The following is a 25551-nucleotide window of genomic DNA, read 5'->3' as shown; positions in this document are numbered from 1 at the left end:
AGTTTTTATTGTTCCTGTAGTTAACTTTAATTAAAAGTAGTCTTTAATTATACCATTTAGGTAAAAGTTATAATCACCTCTTTTCTTCTGAAAATTGTACAACACGTACAATTTTCAGAAGAAAAGAGGTGATTATAACTTTTAACTAAATGGTATAATTAAAGATATGTATGAAAAAAAATTTAAAAAAGGAGGTAGAAGGAAGTTTTATTGATCCTGAAGTTAACCTTAATTAAGAGTAGGTTGTACAATTTCAGAAAGAAGGTGGAGATAATATTTCTTAACATTAAATGAGATAATACTGTGTAAATTTTGCTATGGAAATAAACCTTTGTTATGTTTAGAAATTTAAATAAGTGCTTCATTTTTCTAAGAGAAATATACACTGCTCTCAAAAAAAAAAAAAAACTTGCACTAAGTCTAAACCTGTACAAGGAGAATAAATATATCCTCATGCCCAGAATCTTCTGCAACAGAAAGAATAAATATAGCAGCCAGGTAGCTTGTGAGCTTTGGAAGGGTGAGGAATCAGTTGTACTTAAATCAAAAATAATACACAACTACCAAAATTGGGTTCCAAGGTACATGGTATAACAACACTTAACCATATAGATAAATAAATAAATAAATAGTAAGACCCCAGTTCTCACAACTCATTATTGGCTCGGCACTCATTGGTTTGTTGCACAAGGAGTCATCTTCTTCAGAAATGCTTCAAGAAGCATTTGTTTCGAAGATAATCTTCTCGTTTCTTTGTAATTTCAATAGCACCATAAGTATTTTTTCACGGAATGCACAAATTGCAACTAACATGATTTGCGTGGAGTAAGAAGTTTGCGAAACTTAAAAAAAAATAAAAAAAAAAAAAACGAGAAGATTCTGAAAATTTATTTATGTTTTTTATAAGATTGAAGATTTCAGTAGAGGGGTAACATATTTCACCATAATAACGTAAAAAAAACCCACACAATTCTAGCTATGAGTATTTTCGCAAATGCAATAACATGGAGTCTACTACCCATTTATAATTGCTTGCAGTAACAGAAAAGCCTAATAACCCAGAAAGTGCAAATTGTTTTTATTGTTTTATGGTCGTAAACCCCAAAAATCTGAAATATGTTTTAAAAAAATATTACAAAGCCATTCAAAATTGGCTCTTATAACAGAACATATGATAACAATGAAAGTGTAGTGCATTTTAATGATTTGAATTGGTAACTATTACAATTTACACTATAAAAACAACCTTATAGAGGTATATAGCAAAAATTTCAACTTCCGAGGTCGTGGGACGAATTACCAAAAAATGTGTCATTGAGTTCACATTAAGATATTTTCACGACATTAGGTGCATGTATACTTGCGTGTACACCAATGCTAGGAGTTTAGTAAATAAATTTGATGAATTTGAGGTATTGCTCAAAACATCAAAGGCAGATATTGTTGGGATATCAGAGACTTGGTGTCATACAGATATAAGGAATGCAGAACTGGAATTTGGGGAGTACAACATCTACAGAAAAAATAGACTGGATAGGAAGGGAGGAGGGGTTATGCTATTAGTTAAGAAATACATAAAATCCAAGGAAGTGAAGCCAGTGGACATCGCTGGACAGTGCAGTGTCGAGTCAGTTTGGTGTGACATAAGCATTGGGAGGTCAAAATTTAGAGTAGGAGTGTGCTATAGGCCTAATGACTCTGATGAGTATAATAAGAAACTGTACAGGGAAATAGAGTGGGCCAGTAAATCAGAGAGTCTTATAATGGGAGATTTTAATTTCCAGATATTGACTGGAATTTGTGGGCTGGTCACTCACACACTAGCAAGGCTTTTGTGGATTTATTGGATGATTGTTTTCTACATCAGCATGTTCGGGAGGCAACTGGAGGGAGGAATACTCTTGATTTGATTATCAGCAGTGATTCTTCACGCATTAAGAATCTGCAGATAAATAAACCACTAGGTGGCAGTGATCACAGTGTGCTGAAGTGGGATTTACTCAAAGAGGTAACTACCATTAGGGGTAAAGGGAAGGGTTATTGCTTTCGTAAAGGCGACTACGATGGACTGAGACAGTATTTAAATTCTATACAGTTGGACCAACTGATGATGTTACCAACAGCAAATGCAAAATGGGAAGCATTCAAAGAACTTATCTTCGAAGCTACTAGACTTTACATACCAACTAAGAAATATTGTTCAAGGTTTAGGCCTAAATGGATGTCAGATGAACTGATGAGGCATATGGCAGAGAAGAAACATGCATGGGATACATACAAATTAACACATGACACAGAAGCCTATGATAGATACAAGTTGATCTGTAACCAAGTTACAAAGGAGGTTAGGCAGGCGAAGGCAGATTACGAGAAATCTTTGGCAAGGGATGCAAAGAAAAACAGCAAAGAGTTCTTTACTTATGTAAACTCTAGAAGGAAGGGGATGAATCAGATTGGTCCACTTGATATCAATGGGTCAACTGTTGATGATCCTGCTCAGGTAGCTAACAAACTAAATGAATATTTTGCATCGACATTCACACATGAGGAGTTATTTAGCGAGGGGAAAGCCAGAGGTGTATTCAACTCTAGCAGTAAGCTAGAGAATCTTGTAATAACTGAGAGTAAAGTGGAGGAGAAATTGTTGAAGATAAACACAAGAAAGGCACCTGGGGTGGATGGGATCTATCCAGTTATATTAAAGGAGGCAGCAAAGGAAGTAAGCAAACCCTTAGCCATAATTATGAGAGCTTCCTTGGACTCAGGTGAGGTACCCAAAGACTGGAGATGTGCAAATGTGACCCCAATTCACAAAGGAGGATCAAAAGCTGACACAAGCAATTATAGACCTGTGAGTTTAACTTCTGTTCCAGGAAAATTAATGGAGGCACTAGTTAAAGAAGCACTGCAGGATCATTTAGACAAGACTTCAGTTATAGCTCGGACACAGCATGGTTTTGTTAAGGGGAAGTCTTGCCTGACCAATTTGATTGGATACTATGATGCAGTCACAAAGGAACTGGATGCAGGGAATAACTTTGATATTATATACTTGGATCTTAGAAAGGCTTTTGATACTGTTGCACATGGAAGACTGCTGCACAAATTGGAGCAGTGTAACATTGGAGGCAAATTGCTGCTGTGGGTAAAGGGGTGGCTGAGGGGGAGAAGACAGAGAGTGATAATCAAGGAACACTGCTCGTCGTGGACTAATGTTATTAGTGGAGTCCCTCAGGGCTCAGTGTTGGGTCCATTATTGTTTTCTGTATTCATAAATGATATTGATGATGGTATATCAAGCTTAATGTCGAAGTTTGCAGACGATACAAAGGTTGGCAGGGCTGTCAAGGACACTACTGACACTATGCTGCTGCAACAGGATCTGGAAAGGTTGAGCAGATGGGCTGAGAGGTGGCAAATGAAGTTTAACATTGACAAATGTAAAGTATTACACATGGGGAACAGCAACCCCAGAGCAACGTATCAACTCTGTGGTACTACACTGACAGTGGTAGAGAATGAAAGGGACCTGGGGGTGGTTGTGCAGGCAGATATGAAGTTCTCTGAGCAGTGCAGACGGGCTGCAAGAGTAGCTCATGGTGTATTGTCAATGATATATAGGAATTTTTCTAGCAGGGATAAGGAGGTGATTATTCCCTTGTATAAGGCAATGGTCAGGCCACACCTAGAGTACTGTATACAGGCCTGGAGGCCTCATTTCAAGAAGGATGTAGAGCTGCTGGAAAGAGTACAGAGAAGGGCAACAAAATTAGTGAATGGAACAAAGGGGTGCTCTTACAAAGAAAGGCTTAAGATTTGCAAATTACAGTATCTGGAGACTAGGCACCAGCGAGGTGATCTGATAGAGGTGTATAAAGCATTGAATGGTTTGAGCATGCTCAATGCTGATGGGATTCTTCCTCTCGCTCAGAATAATCACCTGAGAGGGCATAAATTCAAATTAAGGAAAGACAGATGTAGGATAGACGTGCGGAAATTTGCCTTTAGCCAGCGAGTGGTTGGTTGGTGGAACAGACTTCCATCCCTTGTTGTGGAAGTTGATAGCCTAAATAAGTTTAAGGCTCAGCTGGACAGGTATTTTGAACGAACAGAGGGGTGAAGTGGGAGTGGGTTTTTTTTTTTTTTTTTTTCTTTTTTGACTGATGCTGCATAAGCTTGCTTTCTTGCATCAAATGCCTCTACTAATGCTAATGCTAATGCTAATATGATGGTGTCTCTGGAATGGATTAATTAATATCCATTCCAGGAATTAATATCGGGGTACACTGTATGGCATAGGTCCACATGTGGTTTGAAATGCGGTATTTATGAATGTTTAACATTCATTTTTTGCAATTAATGTTCATATTTTCGATTTTGTTGATACTTGAAAAAAAAAAAAAACAAACTCATAAACAAGGGAACTCGTAAAGCGAAAACTCATAAAGCAGGAACTGCCTGTAATAATAATAATAAGATATTCAACCGTTTAATAAAATGAGTAGTAGTGAATTTGATTCTAGATAAAATATAAAATCAATGGATGACATTCAAGATATCCAACCCTCGCATAAAAGGAGCATGAATGAATTTGATTCTACATAAATTATAAAATCAAAGTAAAATTCAACAAAAAAATATTAAAAGGTTAAACTAATTATATTAAAAATAAAAGGTTTAAATGATAATCACATACCTTCATATCGTGTGGGAGCTTGCTTTTCAAAAAATACAAGTGATGGAAGCTTCCTAATACCATATTTATGTGCTGCATTTACATCACGTGTCTTTACAAAAAGAATGCCATTTTGATCTGCTTCATCATCAATATTCTCTAATTCTTTAAGAACCTTTTCACTCCTTTTAGCTTTCTTATCATCTGAAGAAAATTAAAATTTATCAAATCCTAAATTAAATACAAATATTAATCAAATTACAAACTTATTCTAAACAATCATTTAACAATGGACAGAATGCATTTGAATGAAATATGAGCAAAATAGCAAAAAGGGATTAAAATAACTCCACATGACAAGTGGCAAGTTAACATATTCACTGCCACTCAATGCAGATATGCATTCTGCTTAAGCAGAATGATACATTTTACTTATAACCTACTGCAATCTAAGCAAAGATGGTACAAAATTTTGATTGTTGTTTTCGTGTATTGTCAGCATACATAGTTTAATGTTGGTCAATATCAGAGGCAAACTATAAATTGTGAGCACTTCCATGAGGTTTCTAAATGACCTTCATGTGATCATAAATGACAAACCAACTGTCAATCCCCCTGACTCTTCAGTTCACCCAAGTGGTAGCAGACCGGGAAGTATAATAGTTTTGCCAAAAGTCAATATATCAATCTTCTAAAATAAAGTCTAATATTTAGGATTATAATTACCAACTACAGCTAATGAGAGGGAAGCTATTTCCAACTGATAATGGGGGGGGGGAACAAATTATTGTTTTTATTTATTAATTAGCAGTTATTTATTTCAAATGGCCTCCATGTGATCTAAAATTACAAAGTCAACCATCTGGCCCCCTGACTCCTCAGCTTCCCCCATTGCTTCCCCAACAAGGAGCAATGGGGGAAGCTATTCTCCCCCCCCACACACACACACAAAAAAAAAAAAAAAAAAAACTGAAGGGCAAAATTATTGTTATGGTGTTAATTAAATGAAACCACAGATTTAGTTTCATTTGTTCATTTCAATGTAAAATCAATTTCCGGGTGGGTAAAGTGCCTTCCTGGCAACCCAAAGGTCGCAGGTTCGAATCCAGACTCGGGCTTGGTTCAGAGTAGAAAATGCAAAAACCTTGGGAAGTGCAATATGGCCACAGAAGCCGATGCACCAACAACTAACAAAAAAAAAAAAAAAAAAAAAAATACAGTACAGCAGAATTCTCACTAACTAAATACTAATTATATGAAATTTCAATTGTCTGAAAATTTTTTCAATTTTATTTTTTCCCCCCTAAATTCACTCAAAGAAATTAACATGATTAAAATTTAATTGTAGGAAATATAATAAAAGCATGATTCCACTTGTATAAAACATTATGAATGAAGCAAAGAAAAGTAAATTTCATCCATATCACTTTTATATAATACAAACCACTAATATAATGCATAAAAATATTGTAAAATAAAAGGCTACAAATTCACCATTACAAAAATCACCGCAAACAAAAATTCATGTATTATTCAATTTGTAGGGGTTTTTTTTTTTTTTTTTAACCCCAGCAAAGACTTTACGCATCACATACGTGTTTTTTGGGGTGTTATACAAAAGTAGCATGGATTATCCACCCAGCCTGCTTGACTTTTATTCAAAGATACAAACATTTTAGTTTTTATGATATGCCTTGTTCTTTAAATTCTTATTTGCAGAATTTCAATAAACTGCAATAAATTCTTTGGACATTTTAACACAAATGCACAAAACTAGAAACAAAGCATGAACTGCATGGTATCCATAGGTTTTTGGTTTTTTTCATAACAATCCAGCCTATTGCTTTTTTTTTTTCTTGAGAGATAGCAGTTTCACCATTTAGTTTAACCTAATACACATCAAACAGGAAACATTGTAATATACATATACTGTGAACACCAACAGATATCGAAATTAATGCACTTCATATCCAAATTGCAAGAACTGAATAAGAACCAATTTAAGTATTTGATGAAAATACAGTATCGTGCAGTAAAAAAAAAAAAAAAAAAAAAAAAACTGACAATCTTTCAAGCAGAAACTGGCAATTATTTTCAAGCTGCACACATATGGACAGTATGTAATGCATACTATGCATATGTACACAGATTACTGTAATTTTCTTTCATTACTATTTTTTCCTGCTTCCTTTTTTACATGTATAAATGATGCATCTACAGTTAAATACCCAAAAAATCAACTATTTAAAATACCTTTGGCCCCAACTTTTTCAGGTAACCATGATTCTACTGTACTTTATAATTTCACTTGGTTATTTCAATATAATTAATATTTCCTTCTTTCAGGTTTAACTTCCTATCAGCATACTATGGTCAGAGTTCAGTTCATAAAAAAAAAAAAAAAAAAAAAAATATGTACAAACCTAGATAAGGAGAAGTAAGCAATTAAATTAACCAAAAATCCATGCCAAAATTGAGTTGTAGTTGGACAAAATGCTATGGAACTTTAGAAGAGAAAGATCAATATGGTTTGAATAAAAAATTTTTTAGTAGATCTGCTGTAATTTAATATGATAATTAATAATATAAAACATTTTATGAAAGTGATATGTCACATAAGATAAGGGAAAAGATTGCTATTCCAATCATGCAAGCTATGTCTAACATTAGACATAGCGGCAACACAGCGGCAGCCCCCAAGGCAGAATGCACTGGTCCCAAAGGAATTAGTAGTTGTTGGTGACTATTTTCAGGGAAACGGAAAACATGCTTGGTAAAAAGGATAGGTGGAACAGGACCAGGTTATGTCTAAAAGGGGCAAAGGTTGATGACGTTGTAGAGTGGATATCATCTTTTAAGGGCACAAAAGGTGATATAGTTGTAGACGTTGGAACTAATGATATTAAGAGTAGGAGACCGGCGGAATTACTTAACAAGTACAGGTCACTGTTGAAAAAAAGCCGTGAATTAGGGTTGAATTTGAAAGTGTCTGCAATTCTGCCCAGACACGATAGGAGGGAGTATATGATGAGAGCCTTATTCATCAATTCAGCCCTGGAAAGACTGTGCAAGGCTCAACGGGTAGAATTTTATTCAGCCTGGTCTATACTTGTTAACAGGAGAGACTGCTTCTACAGGGATGGGATACACTTAAATAGAAAGGGTGCAAGAATATTTGCTGACGCTATTAAGGCAGTGTTAGGTGGGTCAGAAAACTGCTAGCCTGGGGAGATACAAGGACTAATAGATTAACAGTAGCCACTGGCAGAGGTGAAAGTGATTCTTGCACTGCTTCTATTGGAATGAACCGCAGCCTAGAAAATAAGATGTAGGATATTTCAGAGACTGCTGGGAATCATTGGGGTACAAGTAAACACATGGGTTGTGTTAGGGTAGCTAAGAAAAAGAACAGGAGCATGTATACTTGCGTGTACAACAATGCTAGGGGTTTAGTAAATAAATTTGATGAATTTGAGGTATTGCTCAAAACATCAAAGGCAGATATTGTTGGGATATCAGAGACGTGGTGTCACACAGATATAAGGAATGCAAAACTGGAATTTGGGGAGTACAATGTCATGTCTACAGAAGGGATAGACAGGATAGGAGGGTAGGAGGGGTTATGCTATTAGTTAAGAAATACATAAAATCCAAGGAAGTGAAGCCAGTGGACATCGCTGGACAGTGCAGTGTCGAGTCAGTCTGGTGTGACATAAGCATTGGGAGATCAAAATTGAGAGTAGGAGTGTGCTATAGACCTAATGACTCTGATGAGTATAATAAGAAATTGTACAGGGAAATAGAGTGGGCCAGTAAATCAGAGAGTCTTATAATGGGGGATTTTAATTTCCCAGATATTGACTGGAATTTGGGGGCTGGTCACTCACACACTAGCAAGGCTTTTGTGGATTCATTGGATGATTGTTTTCTACATCAGCATGTTCGGGAAGCAACTAAAGGGAGTAATACTCTTGATTTGATTATCAGTAGTGATTCTTCATGCATTAAGAATCTGCAGGTAAATGAACCACTAGGTGGCAGTGATCACATTGAGCTGAAGAGGGATTTACTCAAAGAGGTAACTACCATTAGTGGTAAAGGGAAGGGTTATTGCTTTCGTAAAGGCGACTACGATGGACTGAGACAGTATTTAAATTCTATACAGTGGGACCAACTGATGATGTTACCAACAGCAAATTCAAAATGGGAAGCATTCAAAGAACTTATCTTGGAAGCTACTAGGCTTTACATACCAACTAAGAAATATTGTTCAAGGTTTAGGCCTAAGTGGATGTCAGATGAACTAATGAGACATATGGCAGAGAACAAAAATGCATGGGATACATACAAATTAACACGTGACATAGAAGCCTATGATAGATACAAGTTGATCTGTAACCAAGTTACAAAGGAGGTTAGGCAGGCGAAGGCAGATCACGAGGAATCTTTGGCAAGCGATGCAAAGAAAAACAGCAAAGAGTTCTTTATTTATGTAAACTGTAAAAGGAAGGGGATAAATCAGATTGGTCCACTTGATATCGATGGGTCAACTGTTGATGATCCTGCTCAGGTAGCTAACAAATAAAATGAATATTTTGCATCGACATTCACACATGAGGAGTTATTCAGCGAGGGGAATGCCAGAGATGTATTCAACTCTGGCAGTAAGCTAGGGAATCTTGTAATAACTGAGAGTAAAGTGGAGGAGAAATTGTTGAAGATAAATACAAGAAAGGCACCCAGGGTGGATGGGATCTATCCAGTTATATTAAAGGAGGCAGCAAAGGAAGTAAGCAAACCCTCAGCCATAATTATGAGAGCTTCCTTGGACTCAGGGGAAGTACCCATGGACTGGAGATGTGTAAATGAGACCCCAATTCACAGAGGAGGATCAAAGGGCAATACAAGTAATTATAGACCTGTTAGTTTAACATCTGTTTCCGGAAAATTAATGGAGGCACTGGTTAAAGAAGCACTGCACGATCATCTAGACAAGACTTCAGTTATAGCTCAGACACAGCATGGTTTTGTTAAGGGGAAGTTTTGCCTAACCAATTTGATTGGATACTATGATGCAGTCACAAAAGAACTGGATGCAGGGAATAACTTTGATATTATATACTTGGATCTTAGAAAGGCTTTTGATACTGTTGCACATGGAAGACTGCTTCACAAATTGGAGCAGTGTGGCATTGGAGGCAAATTGCTGCTATGGATAAAGGGGTGGTTGATGGGGAGAAGATAGAGAGTGGTAATCAATGGACACTGCTCATCGGGGACTAATGTTATTAGTGGAGTCCCTCAGGGCTCAGTGTTGGGTCCATTATTGTTTCCTGTATTTATATATGATATTGATGATGGTATATCAAGCTTAATGTCCAAGTTTGTAGACGTTACGAATGTTGGCAGGGTTGTCAAGGACACTACTGACACTGTACTACTGAAACAGGATCTGGAAAGGTTGAGCAGATGGGTTGAGAGGTGGCAAATGAAGTTTAACATTGACAAATGTAAAGTACTACATATGGGAATCAGCAAACCCCAGAGAAACGTATCAACTCTGTGGTACTACACTGACAGTGGTAGAGAATGAAAGGGACCTGGGGGTGGTTGTGCAGGCAGATATGAAATTTTCTGAGCAGTGCAGATGGGCTGCAAGAGTAGCTCATGGTGTATTGTCGATATATAGGAATTTTTCTAGCAAGGATAAAGAGGTGATTATTCCCTTGTATAAGGGAATGATCAGGATACACCTAGAGTACTGTACACAGGTCTGGAGGCCTCATTTCGAAAAGGATGTAGAGATGCTGGAACGAGTACAGAGAAGGGCAACAAGATTGATGAATTTAACAAAGGGGTGCTCTTATGAAGAAAGGCTGGAGACTAGGCACCAGCGAGGTGATCTGATAGAGGCGTATAAAGTCTTGAATGGTTTGAGCATGCTCAATGCTGATGGGATTCTTCCTCTTGCTCACAATAATCACCTGAGAGGGCATAAATTCAAATTGAGGAAAGACAGATGTAGGATAGATGTGAAGAAATTTGCCTTTAGGGTGGTTGGTTGGTGGAACAGACTTCCATCCCTTGTCGTGGAAGTTGATAGCCTAAATAAATTTAAGGCTCAGCTGGACAGGTATTTCGAATGAACAGAAGGGTGAAGTGGAAGTGGTTATTTTTTATTTTTTTTTTATTTTTTTTGGCTGATGATGCATAAGCTTGCTTTCTTCCCTCAAATGCCTCTACTAATGCTAATGCTAATTAGAAAATTCTACCTTAAAACTCGTTGGCAAATCTTTTCCCTTAACTTATTTGACATATCACTTTCATAAAACTCTTAATATTATTAATTATAAAAAAACAAAAAAAATTTTTGGACACTGAATTACAGAAGATCTACTCCCCCCCCCTCCAAGAACATATTGATCTACAGCAGTTTCTCTTCTAAATTTCCATCACATTTTGTCCAAATACATCTCAATTTCAGCATGCATTTTCAGTTAATTTAATTGCTCACTTCTCATTATCTAGGTTTGTACATTTTTATATAGCACACAATATACAGTGCATGACTATACAGGGTGTCTCAAAAATATTGGTACAAACGTTTAGGGGAGGTAAGTAACATCTAAAGGAACGTGAATCGCATAGGAACCCGTAACCGGAAACGTCACTGGAAAGTAGTAACATAGGCACAAGAAGCAGAAATGACACAAGACAGTAATTAGTGGCAAACATTTATTTGACATAATATTAACAATGGATTACGAGATGGATGCATTTCATGATGTTACAACAGATGCTCGAAGGTTCCACCATGAGACGCGATGCATGCGTGACACCGACGCAGCATGGATTGGCGGACATGGTCGAACACACCTGGAGTTTTTTTGATAGTAGCAATAGTGCAGACGAGTCTTGCCACGAGATCCATTTCAGTCTCCACAGGCGATTCATACATGATAGATTTGAGGCCCCCCCCCCCAGAAAGAAATCAAGGCTCGATAAATCAAGTGAGCGTGGGGTCCAGGCAAAGGGTCCACCACAGCCAATCCATCGACGCCCAAAACGCCTGTTCAAATGGTCACGAACACACCTTCCATAATGGGTAGGCGCCCCGTCATGTTGAAACCAAATGTTGTGTCTCACATTTGCTGGAACATCGTCAAGTAACCCTGATAGAACTTGTTCAAGAAATATCCGATATTTAGCAGAGTTCATGCGGGATGGTAACAGGTATGGGCCGACTAAGCAGTCACCGACCATACCTGCCCACACATTTATAGCGAAGCGATGTTGTACCAAATGGGGGCACACACCGTGTGGGTTGTCGTAAGCCCACACATGAACATTGTGCTGATTGAATAAGCCTTCTCGAGTGAAATAAGCCTCAACCATGAAGAAAACATAGGCTGGAAAATTCAAGTCTTGAACACTTTCTTGGAGAAACCACTGCACAAAAGCCACACGTGCAGGATGATCTTGGAGGAGCAGTAACTGAACCCTTTGGAGATGAAAGGGGTGTAAGGAATCGTCATGCCAGACATGCTGTACACTGCAACGAGACACTCCTAAGGCAGAGGCAACGGCCCGTGTGCTGATAGTAGGATTATTCTAGACGGCATTCAACACACTTTCTTCCATGGCGGGAGTTTGCATCGAACGTGGTCTTCCCACACTACTCCTGTTACCTCTAAATGACCCATAATCACACAAATTTTGATGCACACGTGCAAACAAATGGTGGTCCGGTACATGTCTGTCTGGGAAGCATTCTCCAAAAATTCGTTGAGTGGCTCATCCATTGCCCTCTGCTAATCCATACACTATGCGCATGTCTGCCCGCTCACAGTTCATATATAGATGCATGCTCTTCATCTTGAATTCAACTGCTGCTTGAATGAGTAAACCATAAATTTTCCCTCTCACGAACTGATGAACAGCGCCGTCTACAGACTTACGGTGACGTTTCTGGTTATGGGTTCCTATGCGATTCACATTCCTTTAGATGTAACCTACCTCCCCTAATTTGTACCAATATTTTTGAGACACCCTGTATACAGGGTGATTCACTACCAGTGCGACAAACTTGCAGGGAGTGTAGAGGGCACAAAGATAAATCGGAATCACATAGCATTGCAGGGTCTGAAATGCCTTCGTCACGCGGTAGAGTATGTTGAACGGGAGGTTGCATGAAGAGCGATCCCGCTGGAAGTCAGCATTTGCGAACCGGTTCCTGAGGCAGTAGGATGGACGAGTATTCAAACGTTGAACTGGCCGACATGCACCTCGCGTATGGAGCTGCGGACTGTAACAGTCACTGCGCTCTGCGCTTGTACCAAGAACGTTTCCCGCACAGGCGTGCTCCTCCTCATACGATTTTCGCACGTGTGCACAGAAGGTTATGTGAGACTGGTTGTTTCATGAGAGGTACCATGAATCGAGAGCGAACAAAGAGGATGCCAGACAATGAGGAGAATGTCCTACATCTTGCAGAAGGCAATCCGAGTATGAGTACTCAAGCAATAGGCCAACGATTGGGTATTTCCCAATCGTTGCAACGTGTCCAATCACCATCTGCAACATCCAATCATTGGAGCCTGCGGATTATCCACTCCGGAGGACTTTTGCTACTTGGTTTCTTCAACAGAGTGGGGCAGACAGCGCATTTGCTGCATCCGTATTGTTCATGGATGAGGCAAGTTTCACAAGAGAGGGAACCTTCAATCAAAATAACGCCCACTTGTGGGCTTTGAAGAGCCCCCATGGTACGCGAACATGTGCAACTCAACGCCGTTTCTCTGTCAATGTTTGGGCCGGCATTGTTGGAGACCACCTCATTGGACTGTACCTTCTGCCCCCTCGTCTGGACGGTAGGGCATACTTGATCTTTCTACAGCAAGTCCTGCCCGAACTTATTGAAGAAGCACATGTTCCTCAGTCGTTGTGCCGCTCAATGCGGTTCCAGAATGATGGGGTTCCCCCACATTACACCAATGACGTCCACCAACACCTAAATTTTACATTTGGACAGCACTGGATAGGTCGTGGTGGTCCGGTTCATTGGCCTGCTAGATCGCCGGACCTATCATGCCTGGACTTCTTCTGCTGGGGTCAAATGAAGACATTGGTGTACGAGACCCCCCCCCATGTTGATTCAGTTGAAGACCTCATCGCTCGCATCTCTGTAGCTGCCGGGGAGATTTGAGACAAGCCAGGAATCTTCCAGAACGTTAGGGATTCCATGCGGCGGCGCTGTGAAGCCTGTGTGACTGCTTCTGGTCGAACTTTCGAACACCTTCTGTAGCATGGCTTTTTGCCAATGTAAAACATGTCATTAAAATGATATCTGTTATGATATCAAGTTGCTGAACAGAAACAGCAACACTAACGAGTTGCTGTTTCTGTTCTTTTTCTTTGCTTCTTTGTTCACGCGACCTCCCGCATGACGAAGGCATTTTGGACCTTGCAATGCTATGTGATTCCAATTCGTCTTTATGCCCCCTACATCTCCTGCAAGTTTGTCGCACTGGTAGTTTTTGTTATTTGATTTTTAGGAGCATTAGCAACTAAGGCCATATTGCTCCAGGATATGCGGTGGTCATTCCCTGACATTTCCGCATCCTCCGTATTTGGTGGTGGCGGGCTCGAACCCCGGTCTAATCAAGAAGTGTGTGTGTTACGCACTGCTGCTCCTTCCCACCTGGCTACGGAGGCACCTCGCACTGGTAGTGAATCACCCTGTGTGATGCTTTACTATACAATGTATGCATTATTTTTTTTTATTGTATTAATTACTCACTGATTTTCTGAATTGATGTTTATCTTTACCCAACTGTTCTTTTTTATCATTATTTTTATTTACTAATGATTGGTTTTTTAATCCTTATTTTCTTGTTAGTTTCGCATTATTTAAATTCATGATTCGTACTTCAATTCTGTTCAAGGTTCTTTCTACAGGAATAGGATTTGTGACCCTGAGCAACCTTAGCCCTACTATTTCACTACATTCCCTCTCCGTTTTTACTATTCTACAGCCTTCATCTTATTTCTCATGAGCCATTAGTTTTAGAAACATGTAGCTAGAAACTATTTTCTTCCTATCTTAACTGTTTTCACCTTAGCAAAATTATTAGCACCTGAGCCTGCTAATTTGTTCGTTGTTTATCTCTACTTCTATTCTATGCAGAGCTGTGTATCACAAATTTAATCTCAAGCTTTTACTACATTTGTTTTTCTTTTTTTTTTTTGTCCACAAGAGTTTGGTACTATATACATTTTGAGATGTCCATGTTCACTTTGTCTTTCACGTCTTTTGCTTTTATGGTAAGTTCTCTTTTACTTCTATGGGTATTCTATATCCATTCTCTCTAGAACCAATTATAAACTACAGGCCTAATACATATTTCCTCCAGTTTTTTACTTTCGTCCTGACATTAATTTCCATGATGCTTTAATTTTCTTAATGCCTTAATTAATTCCAATTGTTTGCATTTCACAGTTTTAAACTTAACCTTAAGGGCACGTTTCTCTTATCTCCGAAACAGAGACAAACATCTGATATTATCTCCTTTACTTGCAATTTTGATGAATGGTTCTTGAAAAGTGACACTAAGGTTGCATGCTATATAGCAATAACTTTTCTTTGTATTATACTTCATTTTGTATTATCTCTCTCTCTCTCTCTCTATATATATATATATATAGAGAGAGAGAGAGAGAGAGAGTCAAATTACATATACACAGGAGTGGGCTGTCCCAAGGGTGTAAGACATGCACCGCAATAAGGGGCACTAATGTTCAATGGGGCACCTGAAAATCTGAAACATACATACATACCCATATGAAGAAAATTTTAAAGGGGGCACCACTTACCCTAGGAACACCCCTGCATATACACACTTTAACAATCCGTAATTCATGAATTAGATGACTGATCTGTATTAGTCCTTTTTTCACACTGGCTGAAAACCATAGAAATGAAGGCGAACGTGCAATTAAGTTTTGATGAGATAAAACCAAATGTCATAGAGGTTCAACATGCATGAGGAAAGACAATATGGAACAAGGGTGCCTACTCTTCTAACATTTCTAATATCTGTGTGATAAATTTGAGTAACATGAAACTGTACCAAATATCAATAAGAAAAGCAATGTGGAAAAAGGACAAAAAGAGTATTAGCATTAGCAAAGGCAAGAAAACAAGCTTATATAGCATCAGTCAATCCCCCCCTCCCTCTTATTCCACCCATCCACTTGGTCCAAATGTTTGTCAAGTTCTGCCTTGAATCTATTTAAGCTATCAACTTCTACAATGACAGATGGAAGTTTGTTCCACACCTCAACCACCCGCTGGCTAAAGACACTATTCAGCACATCTATCCTACAACCGTCTTTCCTCAATTTGAATTTATGCCCTCCCACGCAATTATTCTAAGCAAGAGGAAGAATCCCATCCACGTTGAGCATGTTCAAACCATTTATGGCTTTATACACCTCAATCAGATAATCTTGCAGGTGCCCAGTATCCAGAAACTGTAATTTGCAAACCTTAAGCCTTTCTTCGTAAGAGAAACCCTTTGTTCCATTCACTAATCTTGTTGCCCTTCTCTGTACTCATTCCAACAGCTCTACATCCCTCTTAAAATGAGGCCTCCTGACCTTTATACAGTACTCAAGGTGTAGCCTAACCACTGTCTCATACAAGAGGATAATCACCTCCTTATCCCTGCTAGAAAAATTCCTATATATCATTGACAAGACACCATGAGCTGTCATTAGTGTCATTAACAACCCTGCCAACCTTCGTATTGTCTGCAAACTTGGACGATAAGCCTGATATACAATCATCAATATCATTTATAAATACAGAAAACAACAAAGGACTCAACACTGAACCCTGAGGGACTCCACTAATAACATTAGTCCACGAAGAGCAGTGTACATTGATTAGCACTCTCTGTCTTCTCACACTTAACCATCCCTTTATTCACAGCAGCAATTTGCCTCCAATGCCACACTGCTCCAATTTGTGCAGCAGTCTACCATGTGCAACAGTATCAAAGGCCTTTCTAAGATCCAAATATATGATATCAAAGTTATTCTTTGTATCCAGTTCCTTTGTGACTACATCATAGTATCCAATCAAATTTGTCAGACAAGACTTCCCCTTAACAAACCCATGCTGTGTCCGAGCTATAACTGAAGTCTTGTCCAGATGATCCTGCAATGCTTCTTTAACCAGTGCCTCCATTAATTTCCCTGGAACAGAAGTTAAACTAACAGGTCTGTAATTACCTGTATCTCTCTCTGATCCTCCTTTGTAGATTGGGGTCACATTTGCACATCTCCAGTCCATCGGTACCACCCCTGAGTCCAGGGAAGCTCTAATAATTATGGCTAAGGGTTTGCTTGCTTCCTTTGCCACCTCCTTTAATATAACTGGATAGATTCCATCTACCCCAGGTGCCTTTCTTATGTTTATCTTCAACAATTTATCCTCCACTTTGCTCTCAGTTATTACAAGATTATCTAGCTTACTGCCAGAGTTGAATACACCTCTGGCATTCCCATCCCTGAATAACTCCTCATGTGTGAATGTGGATGCAAAATATTCATTTAGTTTGTTAGCCACCTGAGTAGGATAATCAATAGTTGAACCATCGATATCCAGTGGACCAATCTGATGCATCCCTTTCCTTCTAGAGTTTACATAGGTAAAGAACTCTTTGGAGTTTTTCTTTGCATCCTTTGCCAAAGATTTTTCGTAATCTGCTTTCGCCTGCCTAACCTCCTTTGAAACTTGGTTACAGATCAACTTATATCTATCATAGGCTTCTGTGCCACATGTTTAAATTATATGTATCCCATGCATTTTTCTTCTCTGTCACATGTCTAATTAGTTCATCTGACATCCATTTAGGCCTAAATCTTGAACAATATTTCTTTGTTGGTATGAAAAGCCTAGTAGCTTCCAAGATTAATTCTTTGAATGCTTCTCATTTTGAATTTGCTGTTGGTAACATCATCAGTTGGTCCCACCGTATAGAATTTAAATACTGTCTCAGACCACTGTAGTCACCTTTACGAAAGCAAAAACCCTTCCCTTTACCCTTGATGGTAGTTGCCTCTTTGAGTAAATCCCACTTCAGCACACGGTGATCATTACCACCTAGTGGTTCCTTTATCTGCAAATTCTTGATGCATGAAGAATCACTACTGATAATCAGGTCAAGAGTATTACTCCCTCTAGTTGCCTCCCAAACATATTGATGTAGAAAACAATCATCCAATAAATCCACAAAAGCCTTGCTAGTGTGCGAGTGGCCAACCCACAAATTCCAGGCAATATCCAGGAAATTAAAATCCCCCATTATAAGACACTCTAATTTACTGGCCCACTCTATTTGTCTCCACAATTGCTTATTATGCTCATCAGATTCATCAGGCCTATAACACACACCTACCCACATTTTTCCTTTCCCAGTGCTTATGTCATACCAAACTGACTCAACGTTTCATTTTCCACCCACATGAATTGGCCATACTTCCTTAGATTTTATGTGTTTCTTAACTAACAGCATAACCCCTCCTCCCTTCCTGTTCTGCCTATCCTTTCTTTACACATTGTACTCCCCAAATTCCAGTTCTGCACTGCTTATGTCTGTGTGACACCATGTCTCTGATATCCCAACAATATCTGCCTTTCATGTCTTGACTAGCACTTCAAGCTCATTGAATTTATTAACTATACTCCTAGCATTGGTGTACATGCAAGTATACATGCACCTGTTTCTACTCTTAGTTACCTTAACACAGACCACGCATTTACTTGTTCCACTATGACTCCCAGCAGTCCTGGAAATTTCCATTGATTTCCTTTCCAGGCTGCTGCTCAATTGCATTTCAATAGAAGTAGTGCAAGTATCACTTTTACCTCTGCCAGCGGCTACTGTTAATCTATTAGTCCGTGTATCCCCCCCAAGCTAGCAGTTTTCCGACCCACTTAACTCTGCCTTGATAGCATCAGCAAATATTTTTGCACCCTTTATATTTAGATGTATCCCATCCCTGTAGAAGCAGTCTCTCCTATTAACAAGTACAGACCAGGCTGAGAAAAATTGTACCCCTTGAACCTTGCACAATCTCTCCAGAGCCGAATTGATCAACAAGGCTCTCATCATATACTCCCTCCTATCGTGTCTGGGCAGAATTGCAGACACTTTCAAATTCAACCCTAACTCACGGCTTTTTTTCAGCATTGTCTTGTACTTGTTAAGGAATTCTGACAGTCTCCTACTCTTAATATCATTAGTGCCAACAATACACCCTTTTAATGTGTACAACAATATCACCCTTTGTTCCCTTAAAGGATGATATCTACCCTAGAACGTCATCAACCTTTGCCCCTGGCAGAAATACCTTGGTCCTGTTCCATCTATCCTTTTTGCACAATATGTTCCCCGTTTCCCTGACAATAGAGTCACCTACAACAACTAGTTCCTTTGGGACCAGCGTATTCTGCCTTGGGGGTTGCTGCTGTGTTGTGTGATGTTCAAGTGCAAGCTCTGGCATTGATGTGGGCAGCTGAGAGCTTAATGGGCCCCTCAATTTAAATCCCTTGAGGGCATCCACCCTGTCCTTCAAGCTCTCATATAAGCCCATAACAATGTCGAGTCGGTGCCTGATTTCCTCGCACTCCTTAAATCGTGCACACACACACAAAGACATTACCCTTGGCAATATCATGTTCCATTCCTGATTGCTCCACAAGCAGTGCATTTCAATAGACTGTGATTCAGTGGACAACCACTCTCCTCAGTTCTCCCCTGAGCCACAGCGCTTCCACTAGTTTGAGTCTTTTGCTTTGCTGCTCTGAGTCATGATTTCTATTCAAGTTCAAGTTCAATAAAATTTCAATACAAAATATAACCCTAAACCTATATCACAAAGCAGTTATAACACTATATATATGTATTTCAGTATTGAATATTATCTCAGAGTTACGTTATATGACTTTCTTATCCCCTGTCAACTTATATGTATTAATGTATGATGTTACGTTTGTAATAACTAGGTTGCTAGATTTATTTAATTAAAAAAGTACAATTCGATTGACAATGAAATTTAATAAGATTAATAAATTTTACTGATTAATTGATACTACTACTATACTCGCTATCTAGTTTTTCATTAAACCTTACGCTATATAATTTTCCTTTAAACCTTACGCTAGCACACGTTGTTTATAACAATGGCAGCAAATTACAAACGGTTAATTTACGGACACGAGGTATTATTTAGTTTCGAAATTGCTCTATCTAAATTCAAAAACCACAGAGATTGACTAGGTCTATAAGCTACTTATAGAAAATAATTTAATCTAACAATTAAGTCAATAAAGCGGCCAAGTATAATTAAAAACTTTTCGTTCGTGGGAGCTGCAAAACCTGTCCACACACGGATTTGATACTCTTACCGATACCAAGTAATAACCTACAAAATCTCTATGTAAATTCAATTTAAACTAAAGTATTGTTACTAGGAATATAAAGCAACTCTAAAAAATAAATTAATATGCCAATTTAAGTCAATAAACAAGCAAAAACTTCTCTATTTGCTAGAGCCGTAAAACATGTACTCTAGCACCCACTCTCCCAACAATAAAGCTGTCATAAACACATTCGAACATTCTCCACAGAAGTCAACAAGACAGTGTTCATGAGGAAATCAAATGAATCAACTGAGTGTTCTAAGAATCCTAAAGTACATAAATTCAAAGTCTTTTAGACCTTGATTACTGTATGCAACATAGAAAGATGATCCAGGTTGATGAACATAATTTTGTGAGTGGTACTGTCATAAAAATAATGGAACTGGAGCTATTGAGGATGCAATCATATGGTCAGGCAAATTCACGTTCAAACTAAATGGATCGTTCAATCAATACAATTGTATTCACTGAACCAATATCAGAAGCATGTTTTCAAATATAATGCTGCTGTTAATGACTATCTCTCGTGGACAGCACATATGACTGCTGTCAATGACTATAGGATAGGGAATTTCATGGACAATGGATAGGTTGTAGAGGGTTTCAAGACCTCAGTTCCTTAGAAAAGATAAGGCATACACTCAGAAATGCACAGAGCTAAGAAATAGCTACTAAGAAAGACAGAAATTCCAAAAAGGATAAGAAGAACAACCAAATGTTAATTTTCTTCAAAAATTGGCAAGAAGTGCTAACTGATGCCCATATGCATAATGATTTAGAAGGTACAGACTGCAAAGTTTGGCAACTAGATATCTTAGGGGAGGGGGGGGACCTGATAAAGGTATATTAACCTTTATAAGGTTAACAAATGAAATGAATAAGTAGAATGAAGAAAAGAGGTACATTTTCTCTGATAGAAGAGAAGAACCAGTAGGGAGATGCACAAATACAAAATTTTGGGAAAGAACAAAAAGCTGGATCTCATGAAGTTTACTTTTTGGGCAGATTGTTGTAGAGATCACTGGAATAACCTGATATAGTGAACAAATCCGACTAGTTGGTAAAGTTAAAAGAATAACTGGGTGGTCACTTTTTGTAAATGGAAAATATGATGGGAAAATAATTTTTTTGTCCTCTTTTTTGTTTTTAGAAAATGCAGAAAGCATCTGCTTCCTTGCATCATTTAGCTATTATAATACTAATGTATTATAATGGCTAAATGTAATTTTAATAATTAATAGAAACAAATTAAAGTTTTAGTGGATTTTATCATTAATATACATGATTATGGAAAGTGCACCTAATGAAATATGAATAAAAAAAACTTTACATACAGAAGAATACAGCTATGTGATCACTGCGGTCAACAAGGCTGAAAAGTATTTTATCTGTAACTTCTTCTATGCCATCTGATGTTAACTGAAGAACAAGCCAATCCAATACTTCTTCCTCATTTTTCAGGTCTCCTGCAAATAATAAGATTCATTCACAGCAACTTAAATGTAATTCATCTACAACTTCTATTTGTATTTTGTAACATTTTATTATTTATAATGTGGAAAATTTTATATAATAAAATAAAAATAATAACATGCAGTTTATTTTATAGCACTGTTTTTACTTCAGTATAAATCAGTACAGGTTTATTTTAGCCTGATTAGAAAAGTATGGTGGTGGAAGAATTTACTGCCACTCCTTGTTTATTCAGTGCAGTTGCATTATTATTAATTTCTAGAGAGAAGAATAACAGTATTTAACTATTATTAACAGTATTTGTTAATTAATAGCAGTTGCCTAGAAACACTATTATAATTTCAACCTAGAAGTAGGACTGAATCACTCACTTGTAGAGATTATTTCTGGCAACAGAGTGTTGTCCACTATCATTAAAGCTTCAGCCATCACTGCAGCATATCAGTCAAATGGGAAAAAAGAGCGGAATCAACAACACACAAAACAGTTATTATAGGGCTTTACCAATTAAAGGTAAAAAAAAAAAGGTCAGCATAAATGTGCAGCCCAAAAACAGATCACTTAAGTGTGTTTGTCCAATAAATCATAATATCATCTGTCAAATATGCCAACAGTGAGGTAGACTATTTTTCATTCCTTTTAGCCTAGGAAGAAACAAATGAAGATACAACTGCTCCAGTGGACAAAACAGCACACTGTGGACATCAGAAATTTGAAATGAGATCATCTTCTCTGATGAATCAAAATTTAACATGGATGAAGTGTTATATGTGCTGCACATAACATTCCACTCTTCCTGTCTCATCCCAATTGTTAAGCACCTAGAGGGACAAATGCTATGGAGATGCATCCATATACAGTTCATACAAGGTAAAATTTATTTAATTGCTTAAATGAACTAATCTGTGATAATTCAATATAATTAGTATCAGAATGATATCATTACAGAGATATCAGTACATGTACATGTGCAATGATGTGGGTAAATAAATTCAACACATCTTTTTTGGGAGAGAGAGTTATGGTTTCTTGAGCAATTCTAAAAATGTCATTAAAATAGATACATTTTAACATTGTACACCAAAAAGAGATCACAAAAAAATATATTAATAAATAAAAAGAGCTACAATGGTTCAATAAATCCTACTTTATATCAATATTTATAAAATATAAGAGATTATCTCAATTCAGCTTCGTAGGATGCTTCAATGCAACACTCTCCAAATATAACTGACTAAAACCTAACTAGCATACTTAAAATAATTTTAATGTATTCTTCACTCATAGTTCATGAATGATCCGACACCCTGGAATCACAGATGAAGGCCCCAACCCGACCCCGAAACATATCAAACCCCCATGAAACCCCAAGTGACAGAAGATTTGTCAAATACATTATAGCATAAAAATAAATTCAATAATAAAATTTCTTATAAAACTGCAAGAATGTGATAAAACTAATTTATGAATGATTTCTTTCCCTTAAGCTGACTAAGCTTTATGATTCTTGTCTTGTTCACAGGTTGGAAAATGACGCAAGGTATGTGCGAACTAAGATACTTATAAGAGATTATTTGTTCTGGTGCATGTGAACAAATGACCATGAATTGGAAATGAGGAAAGGGTGTTGAACGTTGATAGAATTTACATGTAACTTCATTTCCAAGGTTTTCACAATTAATAGTTTAGCGTAGTTGTGCTGCATATTTTTAAGATTTTTTCTTTGTTAAACAAGAATGTATGACATTTATTTATTGCATGGAAATCCAATTCTGAAGCCATAGCTAATGTCGCTCTAACCGACACAGCACGTTGCTTTAATGTCAGGTCTAGAGCATAAAGGGTCGAGCAAGTATAAGTGGAGTCACAGTCACCACACGAAATGTTATATACAAGATCGCGTCTTGTATATAATATTTTCAATAATCTCTAAATAACTTACTGAGTTGCATATGCCACTGTTCTATGTATGGCATGGTAATAAAGTATGTTTTGTTAATACTGTTCCTTGGTGTGATGTTTTCTGATCTATCTTTAGACTGTAATTTTGTCCGTTTAATGGTAGTGAGAGGGTATCCTCTATTCAAAAATCTGGTGGTCAGTTCTTAAATTTCTATGTGTAGTGGAATATTTGTATATTCCAACTCAGTAGATTATTTAGATACATCGAATTTAAAACAATAGCAAAATCTACACAGAAATTGCACTCCATACTAAGCAATCATTCTGTTCTTCCTCTTTTTTTAGGTTACAGAGACATGATCTAACATTTCTGTGGCAACTGTGACTCCACTTACATTAGCTCGACCTGTTGTACTCTAGACCTGAAATTAAAGCAACAGGTTCTGTCGGTTAGAGCGACATGAGCTACAGCTTCAGAATTGGTTTTCCATGCAATAAATGAATGTCATACATTCCTGTTTAGCAAAATAAAAATCTTAACATCCAGCACAACTACACTAAACTATTAATTGCGGAACCCATGGAAATGAAGATACATGCAAATTCTATCGTTTGATGCCCTTTCCTCATTTCCGATTCATGGTCATTTGCACATATGCACCAGAATAAATAATCTCTTATAAGTATCTTAGTTCACACATACCTCACATCATTTTCCAACCTGTGAACAAGACAAGAATCGTAAAGCTTAATCAGCTTAAAGGAAAGAAATCATTCATAAATTAGTTTTATCTCATTCTCACGGTTTTAGAAATAAGAAATTTTATCATCGAATTTATTTTTATGCTATCATATATTTGACGTCTGTAGCTCGGGGTTCCATGTGGGTTTGATATGTTTCAGGGTCAGGTTAAGGCCTTCATCCATCTGCGATCCCAAGGTGTTGAATCATCCATAAAGTACGAGTGAAGAATACATTAAAATTATTTTAAGTATGTTAGTTAGGTTTTAGTCAGTTATATTTGAAGAGTGTTGCATTGAAGTCATCCTAAGAAGCTGAATTGAGGTAATCTCTTATATATTTTCTAAATAAAAAACATATGTGATATAATGGGCTTAACTGAATTATTAATTTAACCTAACAATGGGTTTAACTGTGTTTGTTCTCAAAACTTTCATTCACTTACCATTATAAATGCTTGGTATTTTCTTTTCAAAATAAACTAAAACTGGAAGTTCATCATCAACACCATATGATTTGGCTACTTCATCATCATCAATTCTAACAAAAGGCATTCCCTTCTCATCTAATTCGTCATCAATATTTTCTAATTCTCTCAAAACCTCAGCAGACTTTTTATCCTCTTTATCATCTAAATAATATAAAAATTAAAAAAATTCATAATTTAAAATCATAATCATTGATTATTTTAATCTGCACAAAATATTCAATCATTTAAATGTAAATGAAATAATAATAGTGGGGTATATAAACCAAGCAAATCTGAGGAGTATGACAAAATCTACTTAAACAACTTGAATGGACAAGTGTGATTATCTGGTTCAAAAGAAATTTTTGTCATACTCTTTTTATAGAACGTAAATTTCTGGCAGACATTTGTTAGCTTGCTCAAAAATTCAGGCCATTCTTTTTTTGTGATAATTTTATGGAGGATTTTTTGCTTAACAAATGTTGTGTCTATAGGAAAGGAATAGTTTTAAGTGCCTTAATTACAAGGATTTATTTATTTTTGTAAATACTTAGACAAAAGTAAAGTCAGCCATTGCCATCAATAAAATTGGAATATTGTTATAGTAGTAGGAAGTAAATAGAACCAGAAGTTAAATATAATTCTTGAGCATTTCCTTTTGTAAAGTTTAATGTAGGCATATAATTAATATTTTAATGTTTTAAAAATTTTACATAAGTTAATGAATTTGTTCATTACTGAGCCTCTGAAGTTGCTTAAAACAACCAAAGTTGGCTTCTGCTGCAATTGCGTTGTATCAA

General features: G+C 37.2%; 1 protein-coding gene across 1 annotated transcript in view; it reads right to left on the bottom strand.

Moving 5' to 3' along the window:
- Nucleotides 1–25551, bottom strand: part of LOC150081560 (uncharacterized) — a 710435-nt gene that overhangs the window by 360568 nt on the left and 324316 nt on the right. Inside the window, exons 12-14 of the mRNA XM_090380128.1 lie at nucleotides 24728–24913; nucleotides 21500–21631; nucleotides 4697–4879 (exon numbers count right to left, since the gene is read on the bottom strand). Coding sequence (XP_090236254.1) covers nucleotides 4697–4879; nucleotides 21500–21631; nucleotides 24728–24913 — 501 coding nt within the window. The remainder of the gene's footprint in view (nucleotides 1–4696; nucleotides 4880–21499; nucleotides 21632–24727; nucleotides 24914–25551) is intronic.

The sequence above is a fragment of the Mastigoproctus giganteus genome, chromosome 8, assembly GCF_048544385.1.
Source record: "Mastigoproctus giganteus isolate SK-2022 chromosome 8, ASM4854438v1, whole genome shotgun sequence".
In the NCBI taxonomy this organism is placed as follows: Eukaryota; Metazoa; Arthropoda; class Arachnida; order Uropygi; family Thelyphonidae; genus Mastigoproctus; species Mastigoproctus giganteus.
This window is presented reverse-complemented; position numbering and strand designations above follow the sequence as displayed.